The sequence below is a fragment of the Hyaena hyaena genome, unplaced genomic scaffold, assembly GCF_003009895.1.
Source record: "Hyaena hyaena isolate Hyena2069 unplaced genomic scaffold, ASM300989v1 scaffold_796, whole genome shotgun sequence".
Taxonomy (NCBI): domain Eukaryota; kingdom Metazoa; phylum Chordata; class Mammalia; order Carnivora; family Hyaenidae; genus Hyaena; species Hyaena hyaena.
Genome location: NW_024081429.1, coordinates 509,470 through 529,886, shown reverse-complemented (window position 1 = coordinate 529,886; position 20,417 = coordinate 509,470). Strand labels below are relative to the sequence as shown.

Sequence of the window (20,417 nt, the reverse complement as noted above, 5' to 3'; positions counted from 1 at the left end):
AGCCAAACAACAAACCAGTGTTCAGCTGCAGAACTTGTGGGCGATCGGCAATACAGCAGAAAGGCAGAGGACGTCAGCAGTGGGAAGGGTCTGCGGGCTCACACTCTACAGACAAGGAAACTGAGGCTCGAAGACAAAGTTCCTTACCCAACATCAGAGACCCTGGCAAAGCTTTCCTGTGCTCCCTGAGACACAAAACCCTCTTACCACTGCCCATCACCAAGCAGCCTGGGGTGGAGCTGCTGAACCCACATCTCCTTCTGTCCATTCACCTGAGGCTCAGGCTAAGTTCTACAGAATGAAAATGTAAGGACACAGCGTCTGCTTCCCGGGGACTTTTTACAAAGTACAGTGTTAACGACTGCCACACAACATGTCATGTCATGGGGCGAGAGCCTGGGCAGACTTCACGGTGGGAGCTTCTGTCCTGGAGAATGAGTACAAAGACGTTTGCTTGAAGAAAAACACATGGTGGGGGGGGGGGGCGCAGTGCTTCAGGTCAACAGTGTCCAAAAGGGTATGAGCACTTGCACAAATAGTTCAGGATCACTGAGGGTAACGTGTAAGGGGTTGGCGGGTGACCATAATTACAAAAATTTTCTTAAAAATTTTTTTTTCAAAGGTTTGTTTATTTTTGAGAGAGAAACACACAAAATCCAAAGTAGGCTCTAGGCTCTGAGCTGTCAGCACAGAGCCCGACGTGGGCTCACGAACCGTGAGATCATGACCGGAGCCAAAGTTGGGATGCTGAACCGACTGAGCCACCCAGGTGCCCCCAAAACTAACTTCCCAAAAGCCCTGAAAATCTGTTCCAAGGTGAGGAGGCTGAATAAGCAGAGGCCAGACCGGTCATGATTATACAGAACGCTATGTCGCGAGTGGGAGCCATGAACTCCACGTGTTAGGAAGTCCGTGCTGAGACACCGTGGAGGTGTGCAGGCCCAAAGGAAAGGAGTGCGGGGATTTCATCAGGAAATGAAGCAAGGCAGGACAAGAGGCGCAGAAGGGGCAGCGTGCTCAGGATGCACCAGGAGCCCTGGATTGTTGCACGTGTCCTATTAAAACAGGGGCGGGCAGCACCAGAGTCACTGAGTCGTGCATGGTGCTTGTAGGAAAGCTCGGCCGGGGGTTTTGAGGCTTTCAATAAACGATTCCGCTCTTTTCTCCCCGTTCAGCGCCAGCTGGGAGTCAGAAACAGGTGCCAAAGACAGGAGATGAGAATAACTTCCATCAAGCTGACAGAACATCTGGGCCCTGGACCTGCGGTTATGTGGGTTTGCTAACACTGCCCTGACGACACAGGTGGACCCACAGTCACGGCTGCCACGCCACCAGGGCTTTCCTCAGGACGGCAGGCAGATGACACACGTCTGCAGGAAGGGCTGGGTGCGGGCGCCTGTCCATCCTCCTCTGCTGGGCACAGAGAGGGAGGGAGGGAGTGAGGAAGGGAGGACGCAGGAGCCCGAGGTAAGTCACGGCGGGGGGCGGGGGGGTGCGTGAAGTCCCCTGGAGCCACCTCAGAAAACAGATCCAGCACTACCATTTCAGGAGAGAAGACACAGGCCCTACAGCAACTGGAAACGTAAAAAAATGAGATGTTTCACCTTCTGAAAACGTCAACGCCCACACCTGGCCATGTTGAATGGAGTGACTGTAGCACAGGTAGGATGAACTGGCTGTCACTGGTATTGGAGAGAGAACACCACGTCTACGGTCCTGGGAAACAAGCGTTCTCTTGTTTAACTGCGATGGGGTTCCGGCCAATGTCACAACTCTGAGGAAGACCAGGTCTTCAAATGAGACGACCTGATGACTCCTGAAATTCGGCACAACCCCCTCAATTTGCACGAACGACTCTCCTTGATCCTCTCTGGAGCTTCTGAGCCAGCGTCTCCGTCCCTAACCGGCCGCCAGCTGCGAGTTTGCCTGCTCAGGTAGCCTGGCCCGTCACCTCACTGCCACTGCCCCTCCTCTGGCTGCCCTGTTCCGCCCCCGCCTCCCCTCCTTCCGGATGGGCGCGTCCTCACCCACCTCAGGCTCTCACCCCTGGAGCCAGAGCGTCCTCCCCGGGCTGCCCTCTCCCCTGCAAAGCTACAGCCCACGCCCCCGACTCCTTCATCCTTCCCTCAGGTAGGCAGCCCCCGACCGCCGGCCGCTCTCACACGCGGCTCTGCGCTGGCCCCTTGCCAGGCGAGCCGCACCCTGCACGTGCCACCCCCGGACGGACGGCGCTCCAGGCTCGGGGCTCCCGCGGCTCACCCCCCTTGCGGCCTCCTGTCACTGAGGACAGTCACATCCCGAAGGGACGCCGTGCCAGTTCCCCGAGGCGCAGCCGCACCTGTCCCTGCGGACGGCCGGTCCCTGGAGACCGCGCGGCCCCTGCACGGGGTCCCTCCTCCGTGCCGGGGAGAGCCGCTGCGTGCGCACTGACGCAGGGTGTGGGGCCCTCCACACCTCCCCGTGTGCTCCGTGCCTTTCAGCACCCCCGGCCCCGCTCCCTTGTGTCCCTTCCCTGCACGACGTGGAAGGGCAGCCCCTGCCCGCCTCTCCTGCCCCTTCTTCCTGTCGCACCTCCCAGCACCAAGATGTCGCAGGGCCGAGTCCTCTCCCAGGACTAGCACGATGCTGGGCGCACGGCCCCTCTCCCTACCTCGGTCACCCGCTGTGCCTGGCTGCCAGGACCCAGTTCCCCAAGGCCCTCCCCGCCTCGGTCCCTGGTTCGCTGCAGGGGCTTCCTGAGCCCGTAACGCTGCAGCGCACCCAACTCCACGCAGGGCCCCTTCCTCCTTCTGCCCTTGTGCTCGGGACCCCAGCCAGCGCCCCGGCCTGACACAGCCTCCGTGAGCCTGGGACGCCCGCGTTCTGTCCTCAGCTCAGCCCTCCTTCCGGAATCGCAGGCCAGCGGCTCTCCTGCCCCCCTCCCCCCACCGCGCCCCAGTATCTGGCCTCTGAGACCCAACCTGGCCTTCTCCCTGCATCTCAGCCTCCACTGCGGCCGCCTCCAACTCAGCTCCTGGCCGCTCCATCCTTCAGGCGCCGGGTGGCTCCTCAAATGCACGGTGCTCCAGCCCATGCCCAGCTCACTCGCCTCCTACGGGGGGTAACGCCTCTGAACTGCTGTCCTACTTCTCCATTTGTCCCCCTTACAGACTCTTCTCAACAGAGAGAATTTTAAAACCGTAAGTCAGATCATGTCTCTTCTCTGCTCAAAATGCTGGTGCTGCTTTCATGCAGAAGAGCTGAAGCCTGTGAACTAGGCGATGGGATAGTTGCTTCCCACTTACCTCTTAGCACATTCCTCCTAGCTCACTCTGCTTCCCCCAGGCCCCTCTGCTGTTCCTGAACACACTAGAGTACTTGTGCCTCAGGGCCTTTGCAGTGACTTTCCCTTCTGCCAGGGATGTTCTTCCTTCAAGTATCCACATGGCTAATCTCTCGCCACTTCCAGTCTTTCCTCAGCTGTCACCATTTGCATGAGGCCTGCCCCACCCACCCTACTCAAAACCCCAACGCCTTGATTCTACTTTCTCTCCTGCCACACATTTCACTGGCTCCTAACATATCATTCATTCTGTTTCTTGTGCTAGAATCTAAGGGCAGGCGTCTTTGTTTGCTCCGTGACACATCCCTGGCACCGCGGGGCACGGGGTTTGGGAGTCTGATTTCAGGACAGCTTCTACTACGGGACATTGGGTGACGCTAGAATGCACCCTGCAGAGGACGCACTGGAAAGGACTCCTGTGCTGCCGGAACAGCAAGCCATGGGTAGGGTGTCAACGAGCAGGGCCGCAGACGGAGTTAAGAAGGGGGGGCCCGGAGGTCAGAACTGCTGGCGGGAGCGGTGGTCCCGCAGAGTGCTGGGCTGGCTGCGGGGACTGGGCGAGGTCAGGGAGGGGCGGGTCAGCGACAAGAGTGACGCTCCTGACAGGGGCTGGCACGGAGAGGTTAAGAGGGCCATAGCCAGTGCTCCCCACACTCTGATGGCCTCCCTGGGACCCAGAGTCCCTTCCTTTCCAGCCTCCTGCAGCCCTTCCGCTCCCGCACACATCCTCACACATCTGCCCGTCTTACTACGGCACGTCTTACGTTCCTTATCAGTAAGTAAACATACTGCAGGGAAGGTCTGGGCGCACAGCTCAGTGTAAGAAAGCCAGCTGGAGCAGCGACATCTCAGGGCAGTGCGTTTTGGACAAAATACTAAAAGGGATTATCTGCGTCCAGCTTTCACTTTTCTGATAAGCAGAGGGAGGCCTAGAGAAGTGAGGTGCCCGAGGCCACAGAGTACAACAAATGGTCTGGAAAAGGGGAATCCAGCACCGCTGCTGAGAGTTCCCTCCTCACGTTCCCACACACGTAAGCAAGAGCGATGCACGGGGCTGGGGTGGCGGGGAGGACGTCAACTGTGAGAAAACGCTGAAGGTCCCTCCGGGCACACCCGCTCTGCCCGTCCGGGGCCACTCGGACCGGCGGTGAGCTGGGAGGCAGCAGGGGCTCTGGGGACACTGCCCGGGGCCTGGGGACAGGACAGGGGTGCAGGCGGCCAGGCAGTGAAGGCATGAGGAGTGGTGCCTGCAGAAGATGGCCTCATCGGGCCGCAATTCTCAGCAGCTCCGGACACTGCTGATGCCATCCCCCGCTCTGAGACATCTGGTCCTCCCAGCCCTGGGACAGGCCGCCCCTGGCTTTCTCCCTCGGCCTGGGCTCGCCCTCCTCCCCAGCCCCCAGGTCCTAAGAGTCCCTTGCTGCCCTCCCTCCTCCCAACCAACATGCCTGACTTAGTGGTGATCTTTCCTTGAGCATTTGGGACCCTATAACCAGTTGCCTGCTGGCCTCTCCTTCTGCAAGATTAACAGACTAAGCAGCCAACGCACCTAAGACTTAACTCATGCTCCTCATTCCCAAAGCAGCTCCCACTAAGTAACAGCTAACAGTTGCTAAGAGCAGACCGTGAGCAGGCACCCCTAAGCACTTGGTATGAATTATCTCATTTAAGCCTTGAAATAACCATATGAAAGGAGACATGGCTGTTTCCAGTTGACAGAGGAGAGTGAGCCAGGCCAGGTCAACTGCCATGAGGTCACACAGCTGGGAGGTGGAGGGGCCTGGACTCCCCCCCCCCGCCCCCCCCGGCGAGCTGTGTTCTTGGTAATGACAAAATACTGCTTTCAGAATCTCCGTGAATGCAACCAGCCCCCTGGTCCCTGCACCCTCTCTCCCTGACTGATCACCAAGTCCTGCGGGTCCATCCTCTTAACTGTAACAATACAGTCACCCCCCACCCCTAGCCAAGCCGAAGTTATTTCTTTCCCGGGTGACAGAAACAGCTTACAAACTGGGTCTGGATCCACAGGGGGTCCACTCATGTGCCCTCATACAGTTAAGAGGATAAAGTACATTCTCCTTAAGTTTACAGTGCAGCGTATGCTGGGTAACCACAGCCACCACCAAGACACTGCACACTTCCAGCACTCCAGGGGGTCCCCCTCCTTTTGCAGGGACTGCACCCCCGGCCAGAGAGGGCCACTACTCTGAGCGTGGTTGTCACGGTGACAGAGCCCTGTTCTATTACAAACTAGAGAAATGGAGACATGCCGTTAAGTACCCATTTGTATCTGGCTTCTTTGGCTTAGCAAACTGAATACATATCCTCCTAAAACCCTCTAACAGCTTCCCATTACTCAGAGGAAAAAAAATAAAGGTTAGATGGTCAGGAAAACGGGACAGTGACATGCAGAAAAATGAACCTGGACCACTTTCTTAAGCCATACACAAAAATCAACTCAAAATGGATGAAAGACCTAAGTGTAAGGCAGGAAGCCATCAAAATCCTCGAGGAGAAAGCAGGCAAGAACATCTTTGACCTTGGCCACAGCAACTTCTTACTCAACATGTCTCCAGAGGCAAGGGAAACAAAAGCAAAAATGAACTATTTAGGGACCTCATCAAAATAAAAAGCTTTTGCACAGCGAAGGATACAATCAACAAAACTAAAAAGCAACTGACAGAATGGGAGAAGATATGTGCAAATGGCATATCAGATGAAGAGTTAGTATCCAAAATCTATAATGAACTTATCAAACTTAACACCACCCTCACCCCCAAAAAAATAATCCAGTGAGGAAATGGGCTAAAGACAGGAACAGACACTTCTCCAAAGAAGACATCCAGATGGCCAACAGACACATGAAACGATGCTCAACATCACTCCTCATCAGGGAAATACAAGTCAAAACCACAATGGGATACCACCGCACGCCTATCAGAATGGCTAACATTAGCAACTCAGGCAACAACAGATGCTGGCAAGGATGCGGAGAAAGAGGGTCTCTTTTGCACTGCTGCTGGGAATGCAAACTGGTGCAGTCCTTCTGGAAAACAGTATGGAGATTATTCCTTAAAAAATTAAAAATAGAACTATCCTATGACCCAGCAATTGCACTACTAGGTATTTATCCAACGGATACAGGTGCGCTGTTTCAAAGGGACACATGCACCCCAATGTTTATAGCAGCATTATCGACAATAGCCAAAGTATGGAAAGAGCCCAAATGTCCATCAATAGATGAATGGATAAAGAAGATGTGGTTTATATATACAAAGCAGTATTATTCGGCAAAAAGAATGATTGAAATCCTGCCATTTGCAACTACATGGATGGAACTAGAGGGTATCATGCTAAGCAAAATTGGTCAGTTAGAGAAAGACAAATATCATATGACTTCACTCATATGAAGATTTTAAGATACAAAACGGATGAACATAAGGGAAGGGAAGTAAAAATAATATAAAAACAGTGAGGGGGACGAAAACATAAAAGACTCTTAAATATGGAGAACAAACAGAGGGTTGCAGGAAGGGTTGCGGGGGGCGGGGGGTGCGGGCTAAATGGGTGAGGGGCATTAAGGAATCTACTCCTGAAATCATTGTTATACTATATGCTAACGTGGATGTAAATAAAAAAAAAAAACTGTAAATGAAAAATAATATTTTGGGTTTATAAAAAAAAGGTAAATGGTCTACACGACCTTCCATGACCCAGCCCCTCGTGTTATCTGCAGCTGAATCTGGCGTGATCTTCCCCTTCCTCTCGGCTCTGCCTCAACAGTCTCCTTTTAGCCTCGTGTGTCCTTGCTACTCCATCGTGGCCACAGGGCCTTTCAACACGCTGCTGCCTCTGCTTGGATGGTGGGTCAATCCCTTGCTCGTCAGATTAACTGCTACTCATCATCTGGATTTTGGTTCCTGGTCATCTCTTCAGGGATGCCATCCCCTGCTAAATCGAATCTCTATCATCTTTTTTATTTAATAAACTCTTAGTACTTCTTGGGTGCCAACTCTGTTCTAAGTATTTGATAAATACTGACTTATTTAATACTTACAAAAATCCTGCAGGGTAGTTACTATTATTATCCCTGTTGTCCAGAGGAGGTAACGCCCAATGTCACAAAGTAGAAGGGTAAGAAGCCAGAGCTGGGAGCGGTCCATGGGCCCTGGGGACCTGTCCTTCCCCTGGGGTCACACAGCTTGTGTCCTCCACACACTGGTACCATTTGCACCAGGGAACCAGGGATATGGACCGGGGGCTCTCGATAAAGGCATGAGTGAATGGGTGGAGGCTGTGCATACTGTGCACAGTAACCTCTCCCTCCTTACCTATGGGTTGCTTTCCACAGTTCTGGTCACCTGGGGTCAAATGCAGTCCCAAAGCAGACCACCCTCCTCCCTGTGAAGGTCAGTAGTTGCCTAACGCTACGTCATAGCATCTATACCACCCACCTCACTTCATCTCATCTCGTAGGCTTTTATCATCTCACAGTATCACAAGACGTGTGAGTGATAGGATGCTTTGAGAGAGAAGAAAGACCACAGACAGGTAACTTTTATCACAGCATATTGCTGTGATTGGTTTTATTAGTTACTGTTAATCGTGTACTTTGCCTAATACACAAATGAAATGTTATCATAGGTATGTATGCATAGGAAAAAACATACTCTACGTGGGGTTCCATACTATCTGTGATTTGAGGCATCCACGGGGCATTTGGGAACACGTCCCCACAGATAAAGAGGGACTACTATATATGTGTATCAGTATATATGCTGCAGCGACTATTTTGGTTTTGTGTGTGTGTGTGTGTGTGTGAGAGAGAGAGAGAGAGAGAGAGAGAGAGAGTCTGTTGGAAGCTGAATCTACAGAACAAGCCATCAGGTGACAGCTTAGTAACTAACCCAGGTCCATGCCACACATCCCCAACCTCTGCTGGACAAGTTCAAGGATGTTTAACCCAGTGCATCTGTGATATCCACCGTCTTCCTTCTTCACTTGGCTCCCAGTTCTTGTCTCTTACTCTCCCAATCACCTGGTCTTGAAACTTTAGGAACACCTTTGATTTCTCCCTCTACCTGGAGACCCTAAAGCCCCACCACCCAAGTTGTATAACAACTCTGTGGTCACCTCTCCACAGTTCCTGTGCTAGATGCCAAGGGATATAGTGGAGCCAGTACAGGCCTCTGCTCCAGGAAGAACTGGGGTCTAAATCCCAGCTCTGTTGCTTCGGATCCGTGTGGCCAGGGACAAGTCCTCAAGCAGACTAAGTCTCAGCTTCTGAACTGGAAATAATCGTGAAATCTACTTAGCAGAAATGTTGGGAGGAAGAGAGAAAATGCATGCTAAGCACAATGCCTAGCTTTGAGGGAGTTACTAAATAAATAGCTACTGTTCTGTTATTACCTTTGTACACTTTGTCCTTCCACAGGGCCAATCTCCATGTCTTAAGTCACCCCCCTGCCCCCCCCATAAAGTCCCAGAGAGTTGGACTCTGAGGAATTTGGCTTGTATAACTTGATGGCTAGGAGTCCCTTTCATCATGATTAGGAAGGCAGTGGCCATTAGAAATAACAATTAAGATATTAAATAATTGTTAACATGATTGAAAATTGCATGCAGCACATTTGCTCAAGTATTTTAGGTACATTCCACAAAGTATCCAATTTTAATTATCACAAAAATCCTGTGAGGCAGAGACCATTATTATCCACTACTTACAGCTGATAAAACCGAGGTTCAGAGTAATTTGGCCAAGGCACCATATTGGTATGTGGAGGGCCAAACATATCACACCCATCTGTCTTACACAGAGCCCACGCCCTTTACTGTACAATGTGCAGCCTTAACATTTATGATCTCAGAATTCAGGAATGACTAACAGCCTCTGAATTTACATGTGCAAATAGTTTTCTATCCATCAGTTCCTTTGACAGTACATATCTGAAGATATTCAGGTCTTCTAGAACCATCTTTGTCTTTCAGCTGGGTCTAAATTCATTAGATTTGTCTAGTTCAAATTCAAGCTTGATTTCTTTGCTAATGTAAGATTTTGACTTTACAAAGATTGCATATGGAGTCCTGACTCCTCCATCCTGTATCGACATGATCTTGCTCTATGTAAGACTGTTAGATCTCCGTTTCTCTGGGCGCAAGACGCACACGATGGCCCCCAGAGTGGCTGTGGACCACATCTTTCGCCTTGCTATCCTGCCAGCAAACACATGCCTAACACCGCTGAATTTGTAAGAGTGGGCTGTAACTGATGAATCCCCGTACAATGAGAGGGCTGAGACAGGACCCAGTGGTGCTGGATGGAAAGACAAGGCAGAGCCTACACTCAGAAAATTACAGTGCCCCTGGGGAGTTTACAACAACATATATCTATATCTATATATAGCTTAAAGAATCTTAAGGCCCAATGTGACAAGCCAATTAAGGAGAACAGTCTAGATGGCAGACAACAGCCGCCCCATGTCTGAGATTTCCCAAGTTGGAGCTCTGGGGACAGTACAGAGTGGCCTCTGTCCTCACCCAGCTTCTACAGATGGATGGGACCCAAAGGCAACTCAACACCACACATCTGCATCGATTTAGGGCCAGTGGAAGCATGCGACTTTTAAGAGCCTAACAATGGGGAGCCCAGAACATGTTGAAGCAAGGAGACTCTAAAGATCAGTAAAAGACAGTGCAAATGATTTCAAGAATTCTTATGGTTCTTGGCAGAAAAAGCCTCACGCAGAAACGAGTGTTGTCAGACGTGGTAGTGTGGTTTCTACACTCAACGCTGGTTTTAATTTTTTTCTTGTTTATTTATTTTGAGAGAGACGGAGACAGCATACATGGTGGAAGGGCAGAAAAAAGTAGAGAGAGAATCCCAGGCAGACTCTGCGATGCCAGCACAGAGTGACGTGGGGCTCGAACCCACGAACTGTGAGATCACGACCTGAGCTGAAACCAAGAGTCAGATGCTTAACCAGCTGAGCCGCTCAGGCGCCCCGGTTTTAAGTTAAAAAAAAATTTTTTTTTTGTAACTTAAGTGACACAGAACTGATATATAAACAGCATTGGCTCTCACATAACAGTTTCAAACTGTTTTAGAAGTAAAAGAGATTCCCACGAATTTATCCAAAAAAAAAAAAAAAAAAGAAGGTAAGGGCAGAGGAGCGGCGGGCGGGCGAAGCAGGCGTGTGGCGGGCTGCCTGGCAAAGCACGGGTGACGTTTCCTTGGCACCGAGACTCCTGGGAGAAATGAAAGCCGTGCCGTTGTCAAAAGGGATGAAAGCAAAGGCCTGTCCAGCGTGAAGGGGTTCCCTCTCCAAAGACATTTTCCTCGACTTCTCATTTTATGCAAAAAAGTGAAATAACACGCGTCGAAGGGGAATCGCTATGGCTTTGCTTTCCCAAAAGTTACGTGCAGAGGAGGCTTGTTGTCTGCTGACGTAACAGGAATGGATCAAGGGCACCAGGCGCTTCCCCCACTTTGACTCAATGCTGTCAGGATGACCACGTTAGGCCTCTGTGTGCACCAGATTCCGATTTTTTATTTTAGTCTTTTAAAGCATTACTTGAGTTTTAACGGCGATGTGATGGGAACATAATCGCCTTGGGAATCCACAAAGTTTTTTTTAAAAAGTCATAAATCTGCATTTCATGCCTCAGTTTTCAACAACTGCAAGAAACGGGTCAAAGCTCGAGCAGGGTAGGTCCCTTCCCTCTTCAGGGGTCTGTGCCGGGGCGGGGCGGGGGGGAACGTCCCCATGCTCTAGTGAGAGCCATGTCCACAATCCACACTTGCACCTCAACTGCTTTCAATTCTCGTTTTCAAAAGTCATGAGAGAAAACCCGTGCTGAGAAAGCCTCTCTGTCTTACACAACATTTTATCATTTTATTTTATCCTTTAAGGAATGGTCTGGTAGGCGGCATGCAAAAAAAAAAAAAAAAAAGTAAACTTATAAAAAATACTAGAGCAGTTCCACAGTGTAAGTTAAAGTGTGGGGGGGGGAGGGGGTTCTAAACAAAATTTTGGAAAGGGTGGCAAGCCAGCCACTGGGCAGGGGTGCATTCTCTAGAGGGGTCTTGTTCTGGCTGCACAGGAGAATGGCCTGGGAAGCTTTTACGATGGTGTTGCAAAACAAACAAACAAACAATAAAATAAAATGGCGTTGCAAGGGCCCCCTGAGTAAGCACACCCGTGTGGGTGGGGGTGGGGCGAGGCCGGGCACTGGTTGTGACTCTAGCTGGCGGCCGGGCGGAGAAAGGACTGTCAGTGGTTCTCTGGACAGCACACTGCAGCCACCTGGGGAGGTGGAACACACAGCGCTGGGGGCCCCCATCCCAGACATTCGGACTTAATTAAAGGAGGTGTGGCCCAGGGAACAGGAGTTTGAAAATCCCCCCTGGGTGATTCTAAAGAACGAGAAGCGCCGGATTGCACTCCGAGAGGCTGCGGACAGAAAGGAGCCAGTTCCGCTGCGGACAGGCCTGGGTACTGCTCCGTCACCGTGGGTTTAGAAGACACGCGCATTAACAAGTGGGTGCTCTCTGCCCTGTACTCATCCGTCCACCGAAGCAGAATGGCATACGGTCGTGGTCTTCAAAAGCGTGAAAGCAGAAATGAACCAGGAAAGGAAATCAGTTCGGCTACTGGAGTTTCAGTTCCGAAACGAACGAGCCGCCCCACGGAAGCAGGAGCCTCCTGTCTTATCCAGCTGAGGTCTCCACTTCTCTCTGGAGTCTCTCCTCCCGCTTCTCGCAGGCCTCGCATCCCACCCCCCGCCCCGCCCCATGCACGCTGGGCCCCACGGCCACCAGCAGGTACGGCCTGGGGCTGCTCGGGCAGGGCTCAGGGTCAGGCTCTGAGCTGCCTTCACACCGCAGCCGGCAGGTCTGCCCCTCCTTCCTGGCCTGCTCTCCGGTCCCCACGAGACTGGGGGCCCCGCATGGGCTCCGGCGACCCTCCCCTCCTGGGCCGGGCCAGGACCGGTACACCACCTGCTTGGCCCTCCTCTGCCGAAGCCCGCCTGCTGCCTGCCTGTCCCTGCTCCACTGCCAAGTGCATCCTGGCCAGGACCCAGCTGTACAGCGGGGACTCCCAGTTTCCCATGGTTGCAATCTCTGCTGTTTGTTTTCTTTTGGTCTCCGCATTTTCTCATGGGCATCTTCCGCCCTGTGAAGTGTCTCCCTTCCACACTACTGTTCAGTGTGGAGGAAGGAGAGAGACAGAGGCCCTTCCTTGGTGCCTCCCTTCGGCTGACAGTCACCGCCTGGGGACTCGGGGAAGGGCCCGCAAGCAGGGCGCGGACCTGGCAGCCAGGCAGACGAACAGGACACCTCACACAGATGGGGCTTTTAAAGAAGCGCTCACTCAAAGCCATAGTTTGGATCAAGATTTGTAAAATGATCTATTTTAGTGAATTTCATTTTTAGGCCACTTCATAATCCACTACTGTGAATTTTCTAGTTTGGGTGGCTTGTATTTGATTACTCAAAACTTTCCCCCGTGTCTTCTTTGGGCGTTCCTAGATGATTCAGATATTCTAGTCGATATAAGTAAATGAAACAATTGTATCATTTCAAGGCTTCAAGGATTTATAGTTCCTTACACTTATAACCAGACATATTCTTTAAAGTATGAGGGGGGAAAAAGCACTCTCCAGAAACTGATACTACTTCTGGACTTGGCGATTTGTTGGCTGTCTACGGGAGCCACTGAACTAACCAAATGTTTTAAATCTTGTTTATGAATTTTTTCTATTAAACAAAACTTACCAATCAGAATTTATTATTTTTTAAAGAGCAAATTAACATTTTCTCATTTTACAAAAGCAATTTCTTTAATTTCCAATGCTTAAAAAAGAAACGATTTCTCTCTATCCCTCGAACACAGGCACAGAGCAGGGGCGCCTTGCCCCATCCCTTCCAGGAGACCCGCCTGGAGGCACGCAGCCCCCTCCACAATCTAGGACACACAGGCTGGCTGAAGGCTCCGGCGCAAGGGTTGTTTTAGAAGAAACAATGGTTTGTGGCGTTACGTCTCAGTTTAAGGACATGTCCTTGTTTGCATCTATGATTTATTTGCTGCCGAGTGGTCAGAATGGCAACCCCAGCCATGACATCTTCCTGGTGATCCGCCTTTTACTGTGGTTTCTGGGAACGCGTCACTGGGAAAGGCCGGGGACTCCCTGCTCTTAAGTTTCACAGAACACTTGCCCTTGGGTGAAATACGTTCTTTTTCAATGAATACAAAGTCCCAAGGGAGTAGGCGCACAGGGAGGGAGGAGGAATGGGGGCCGATGACAAAGTCTTAGGGAGGAAAGATCCTATCGGATGTCAACTTTTGGGAGAAGGGATAAAAAATGGTCCCCCAAACGAGGGACCGTTCTAGACTTTCGGAGCCAGGCAAGAAGAGGGGGCTGGTGCCAGGGGCCTGGGTTCCTTCTGGTTCTGACTCACAGCTGGCTGTGCGGCCGTGGTCCTGGAGACTCCATCCCACCCCTGCACACCTTACAGGCGAGACACGGATGAAAAACGAGTAACAGATTCTCTCTGGAGGAACAGGGCACTTGTTAGCAGAACCACCTCTCTGTGTCCAAGTTCTTGGCTGATAAAACACAGGGACAGTACTAGGTAATTTCCTAAACTCTCTGTGTGGACATTTTAAAAAAATATTTTATTTTTGAAAGAGAGAGAGAGACAGTGAGCAGGGGAGGGGCAGAGAGACACACACAGAATCTGAAGCAGCTCCAGGCTCTGAGCTGTCAGCACAGAGCCCAATGTGGGGCTCGAACTCATGAACCATGAGATCATGACCTGAGCCGAAGTCGGATGCCCAACTGACAGCCACTCAGCTGCCCCTCTGTGATTCAATGGTCCCTTCTGATCAACTTCTTTGCTCTTATTTCTCTGTACTTAGCAACTCCATTTCCCGCCCCTCCCCCAAAACCCGGCTAACTTCAAAAGTTCCACTGTACTTAACTTTATGATTCTAAGAAACTTGGTCCATATTACAAAAATATGCTGAAGAATTCAGACATTCACTGGACCATTCCACTGTATTTTAACCCATCTAATCAGTCCTCGAGGTTTATTTAAGGAATTTGTGTGTATGGGGGGGGGGAGGGTTGGTGTTGTTCCTTTTGATGTTTTTTTAATTCATCATTAGGGTACCGGAGTCCAACACAGAAACCAGATGTGAATTGTCCGGTTTCTACATTTCTTTCACAGGCCAGCCCTTCGGTTGGCTGTGGGGGAGCACACCCACTTGCCTCGTGGAAGGGCTGGCCCTGGGAAGGCAGAGGTCTCATAGCCACCCCATCTGCTGCTGTGCTGGCAGGCAGTGAGGATGGCTAAGAGGTGGGGGTGGGGGCTGGGGGTCCAAGGACCAGCCTCTCCCAGTCCCTCAACGAGACACGTTTTCCAACGAAGCCTGTTTCCCACCTGCTGGAAATAGTGTGAGCACCAAAAGAGGCAAATGCCTTGGGGCCTCACGAATAAAACACAGTAAATAAAAGCAAGAGAGAAAGTTCTCAAACTTAAAGATCTCAATGGATCGCGGTTTGTAATCTTGTAAATGTTTGCTACGTCAGCCACATTATTTTAAAAACTGACATGCAAATCAAACGTTATCAAAAAGCACATCTGTTTTCATGAAGATCAAATACCTCTGTAGACATACTTTTTAGAGTAGCACAGAAACATTGCAGTCAGAATACGGGCGCGCCTCCCATACGTTGCTGGTTTGGTGCCTCACCACCACAGTAAAGCAAATACAGCAACAAGGTGAATCACGTGAATTTTCTGCTTTCCTACTACGTATGAAAGTTATGTTTAAACTATAATGTAGTCCATTAAGTGTGCAATAGCATTATGTCTAAAAAACAATGTATTGCCTTAATTAAAAAATGCTTTATTATTAAAGAATGCTACCCACCATCTAGCTTTCGGCAAGTTGTGATCTTTGGCTGGTGGAGGGTCCTGCCTCAGTGTTGACGGTCACTGGCTGAGCGGGGTGGTGTTAGCTGCAGGCTGGGGTTGCTGTGGCAGTTTCTTAAGACAACAAGGTTTGCCACACTGATCGACTCCTCCTTGCACAAATGATTTGTCTGTAGCATGTGGTCCAGTTTGATAGTGTTACAATTTTTAAAAATTTTAATTCCAGTGAGTTGACATACACTACTATGTTAGTTTCAGGTGTACAATACAGTGATTCAACACTTCTATACATTATTCGGTGCTCATCATGATAAATGTACTTTTAATCTCTTTCAACTATTTCAGAATACTGCTATAATGGAATATTACTCAGCCATAAAAAAGAATGAAGTCTTGCCATTTGCAACAACATGGTGGATCTAGAGAGGATTATGCTAATAAGCCAGTCAGAGAAAGGCAAATACCATATGATTTCACTCATACGATAATTTAAGAAACAAAACAGATGACCAGTTGGATAGCATTTCACCCACAATAGAACTTCTTTCAACTTCGGAGCCTTCCTCACAAGCCCTGCCACTGCTTTCTCAACCACATTTACGTCATGTTCTCAGTCCCTTGCTGTCATTTCAACAGTCTTCACAGCGTCTGCACCAGGAGCAGATTCCATCTCAGGAAACCCCTTTCTTTCTTCATCCACATGAAGCAACTCCTCACCTGTTCAAGTTTGATCACGAGAGCACAGTGATTCAGTCCCATCTTTAGGCCCTACTTCTGACCCTCGTTCTCTGGCTCTTTCCACAGCGTCTGCCTCTGCTTCCTCCATGAAGTCTTGAATCCCTCAGAGTCATCCATGAGGGCTGGGGTCCACTTGTTCCAAACTCCCGTTTATGTTGATATTCTGACCTCTTCCTGTGAGTTGCTGATGTTCTTAATTGCACCTTGAATGGTGAATCCTTTCTGGAAGGTTTTCAAGTTACTTTGCCCAGACCCATGAGAGGAATCACCATCTATGGCATCTGTAGCCTTATGAAATGCATTTCTTCAATAAGTTGTATAATAAGTCAATAATAAGCTGAATAATAATAATAATGTCACAATAATGTGGAAGTTGAAATGATTTCTTGATCCTTGGGCTGCAGAATGGGTGCTGTGTTCACAGGTGTGAAAACCACATTAACCCCATTGTGTGTCTCCATCACAGCTCGCCAGTGACCAGGTGCATTGCCAGTGAGCAGTGATGTTTTGAAAGGAATCTTTCTTCTCTGAGAAGTAGATCTCAACATTGGGTTTATAATAGTCAATAAACCATGTTGTAAACAGATGTAGTGTCATCAGGCTGTGTTGTTGTTCACAGAGCACAGGCAGGGTAGATTTAGCAGGATTCTGAGGGGCCGTAGGATTTTCAGGATGGTACATGGATATTGGCTTCCACTTCAGGTCACCAGCTGCATGAGCCCCTCACAAGAGAGTCCGTCTGTGCTTTGAAGCTCTGAAGCCAAGCACTGACTTCTCTCTGGTGGTGAAAGTCCTAGGTGGCATCTTCTTCTAACAGAAGGCTATTTGGTCTATACTGAAAATCTGTTGTGTAGTGTAGCCACCTTCCTGAATGATCTCCGCTAGATCTTCTTTCTGGAGGACTTGCTGCAGCTTCTGCATCAGCATTTGATGGTTTGCCTCGAACTTCCATGTTACAGAGCTGGCTTCTTTCCTTAATCCTCACCAACAAACGTCTGCTAGCTTCAGACTTTTCTTCTGCAGCTTCCTCACATCTCTCAACCTTCATAGCATCGAAGAGAGTTAGGGCCTTGCCCTGGAATAGGCTCTGGCTTAAGGGAATGTTGTGCTTGGTTTGATCTTCCATCCAGACCACTCAGACTTCCTCCATGTTGGCAATAAGGCTGTTTCCCTTTCTTATCATGCATGTGTTCACTGGAGTCGCCCTTTAATTTCCTTCAAGAACTTTTCCTTTGTGTTCACAACTTGGTTAACTGTTTGGCACAAGAGACCTAGCTTACAGCCTATCTCAGCTTTTGACATGCTTTCCTCACTAAGCTTAATCATTTCTAGCTTTTGATTTAAAGTGAGAAATGTGTAACTCTTCCCTTCATGTGACCATTTTGGGGTCACTGTAAGGTTATTGACTGACGTAATTTCAATACTGCTGTGTCTCAGGGAACGAGGAGGCCCAGGGAAAGGGAGAGAGATGGGGGCACGGCTGGTGGGTGGCGCAGTCAGAACACACTCACTTATCAAGTTCACCGTCTTATGTGGGTGTGGTTCATGGCACCCCAAAACAATTACAGTAGTGATATCAAAGATCACTGATCATAGATCACCATAAAATGTAACCATCATGAAAAAGTGAAATATTATGAGAATTACCCAAAATGTGGCAGAGAAACATGAAGTGAGCAAATGCTGTTGAAATATGGTGCTGACAGACTTGCTTCAGGCACGGCTGCCACAAACCTGCAATTTGTAAGCTGCAGTATTTGCAAAGTGCAGTACCGTGCATGATAGTGAGCAGGGATGGTTTCAGAGTCAGTTCCGGAGTGAATCTCGGCTCAGACCTCTTACAATTAACGCAGCCTATTGTTCATGTATTTGTCTGAAACCGAGGTCAGCCTTAGGAGTAAGGGGTGCCTACGTTATTTACTGAGGGTGGGGACAATGTTTTCATGCCCAGATTCCCATTCCTTACGTCTTGGCTGATGCTGTTAATATTCACTTTATCTGAAAATGCAAATACTGCTGGGGGAGGGGACACACTGGCCAAAATTCACATAAATGCATAAGCAAGCCATGGTCTCATTTCCTAGTGGTGGGTAAGCACGTATGTTTTTACTTTTAACTTTAAAATCAACTGTACTGAGGTATACTTTACAAACTATAAATGAACCCATTTTAAAGGTACAAAGTTCGATGACTGTGACAATATACTAACCCATTTAGTCACACCTCAATCAAGATTAGAATATTTCCATCACCCTGCCCCCCACCAGAAGGTTCATTCCTGTCAGTCTGCATTGAGTTATGGTCCCTGACTCTTGAAGCAGTCGATCTGCTGTCACTTTCTTTAGACTGGTGTGGCCTGCCCTTGGAGTTCACATAAAGGGAGTAATACAGCATCTCTCTTTTGGATCTGACTTCTTTTGCTCCACATGATGTGTTTGAGATTCAGCTGTGCTGCTGACTATATAAGCAGCCTGTTCTTTTTTGCTGTGTTTACTGTTGCATTATTGGATGAATAGACCAGCTTTTCAGCCATTCTCCTGTGGATGGGCATGTGGCTCTGTCCACCTGCCAGACATGACAACTGAGGCTGCTGGGAACACCTGTAAGTTCTCTGGCTGACTGCTGCTGCTGCTTTTCTTGGGTAAATCCCTACACGTGGAACTGCTGGCTCATTAGGTAAGTATAGGTAAAAGTTAATAAGATATCACCAGACAATTGTCAGGAGTGCCCGCGCCACTTCAGACTCCCGCCCGCAAAGCAGGAATTCTGGTCGCTCTGTGTCCTTGCCGTAACTCAGCATTTTAATTTTGGCACCAATTTGGTCAGCGTGGGTCTGCAGCCCGATCTCACCGCAGGTCTAATTTGCATGTCCCTGATGACTCAGGATGTTCGGATCTTTTCTTATACTTCTGCGCCACTCACCTCACCCATTTCACGACGTTCTGTTCCATTTTCAAAGAAGTCCGATTAGGTTGTAAGAATTCTTTATGCATTGTGAAAACAGGTTCCTTTTCAAATACATGGAGGCTGAATATTTTCTCCCATTTCTAGGGCTTGCCTTTTCATTTTCTTAATGGTATCTTTCAAAAAACGTAACTATTCATTATTATAAAGTCCAATCTACCAATTTCCACTTATGGTCTGTGCTTGTGCATTTGAGTCCTATGCCGAAATCGTAAAGAGTTTTTCTTACAAGTGTTATTAACCATTTTCTTTGGACAGAGGGAAAGGTGGGGAAAGCTCACTTGGAGAAGAGGCAAAAGGTGGGGAAGAGGAAGGTAAAATGCAAAAGAAAAAGGATGCAAAATGAGAAAACTGAACACAAAATAGAGGTGGCCCTTCAGATAAGTAAACATACAAGGAAATCATGAAAACAACCATATTCCTACACACCCTACGACCTGACAGAAATGGCTGTGTGCTACAGGAGAGCCAGGCACTTTATCACTTTCTCCTTTCTCACCCTTTCCTTTTTTTTTTTTTTTTTTCTTTTTCTTAATTTAGGGTAGACTTATTCCTGGAGAATCTTGAAGAATACAGGCTGCAGGCTAATGCTTGAGGAGAACAATGGTGGAAGCAAAGACAGAGGGCTGATGCCTTGGGTTCATAACACACTTACCCATACTATGTACTAGCACATACACACATGATGTGCTAACACTACACACACGATGTGCTAACACTACACACACGATGTGCTAACACTACACACATGATGTGCTAACTCACATACACACACGATGCGCTAATGCATATACACATGACGAGCTAACATGCACATGATGTGCTAACACATATACACACAATGTTCTAACACACTCACACACTATATACTAATACACTCACTACACGCATATCATATATATATAAAACACATAAATAATTTATTTTTTCTATTTCAAGATCAGGCCATTTTTAGTTTATCACATCTCTTAAAATAATCAAAGCAGAATGAAATAAAAAAATACAAAATAAATATCCTTCAACAAGTGGCAAGAGGTCAGACCCAGGAGCAGAGTTTAAAAGAGTAAATATGCAGAGTTGGGCCAAGAGGTGACTAAGAGGGAAGGGAGATAAGATCTGTCTACAAATACCTGGAGGCTGTAAACAACAAGGAAAGGGACAAACCAAGCCAGCCCACAACAAAGGCTGACCAGGAATTCGCTGCGTATCAAGGAAAGGAAGTGGAAGAGGCAAGGAAGCTTTCCCACTCGGGGTTCTCTGGGAGAGGGAGAGCACAGCCCGGCCCCCGCCTCCGGCCCCACGGTTCCCCCAGGGCACCTCAGCCCAGGCCCTTCTCCCACCTCCAGGGCTCATTCAGCTCTGCTTGTCCCAGGGACCCCCTGTCCCCCCACGAGGGCCCTGAGACCCAATGACACCCTGTCCCCCCACGAGGGCCCTGAGACCCAATGACACCCT

General features: G+C 49.1%; 2 protein-coding genes across 4 annotated transcripts in view; one reads left to right on the top strand and one right to left on the bottom strand.

Moving 5' to 3' along the window:
- The window catches only part of MCPH1 (microcephalin 1), a 270,061-nt gene that overhangs the window by 19,116 nt on the left and 230,528 nt on the right, over positions 1-20,417 (bottom strand). The window lies entirely within an intron of this gene.
- On the top strand, positions 1,698-7,298 carry LOC120221656. 2 transcript variants are annotated; one of them, XR_005525864.1, is made up of 3 exons: positions 1,698-1,934; positions 2,131-3,765; positions 7,059-7,298. XR_005525864.1 is itself a non-coding variant. In XM_039219171.1 (2 exons), the coding sequence occupies exons 1-2, from the start codon at positions 1,810-1,812 to the stop codon at positions 2,616-2,618; spliced, it is 609 nt and encodes a 202-aa protein (XP_039075102.1). In that variant the 5' UTR covers positions 1,698-1,809; the 3' UTR covers positions 2,619-3,183. The 2 variants fall into 2 exon arrangements, 1 of the variants encoding a protein (XP_039075102.1); XM_039219171.1 differs by lacking the exon at positions 7,059-7,298 and having other exon boundaries at positions 2,135-3,183.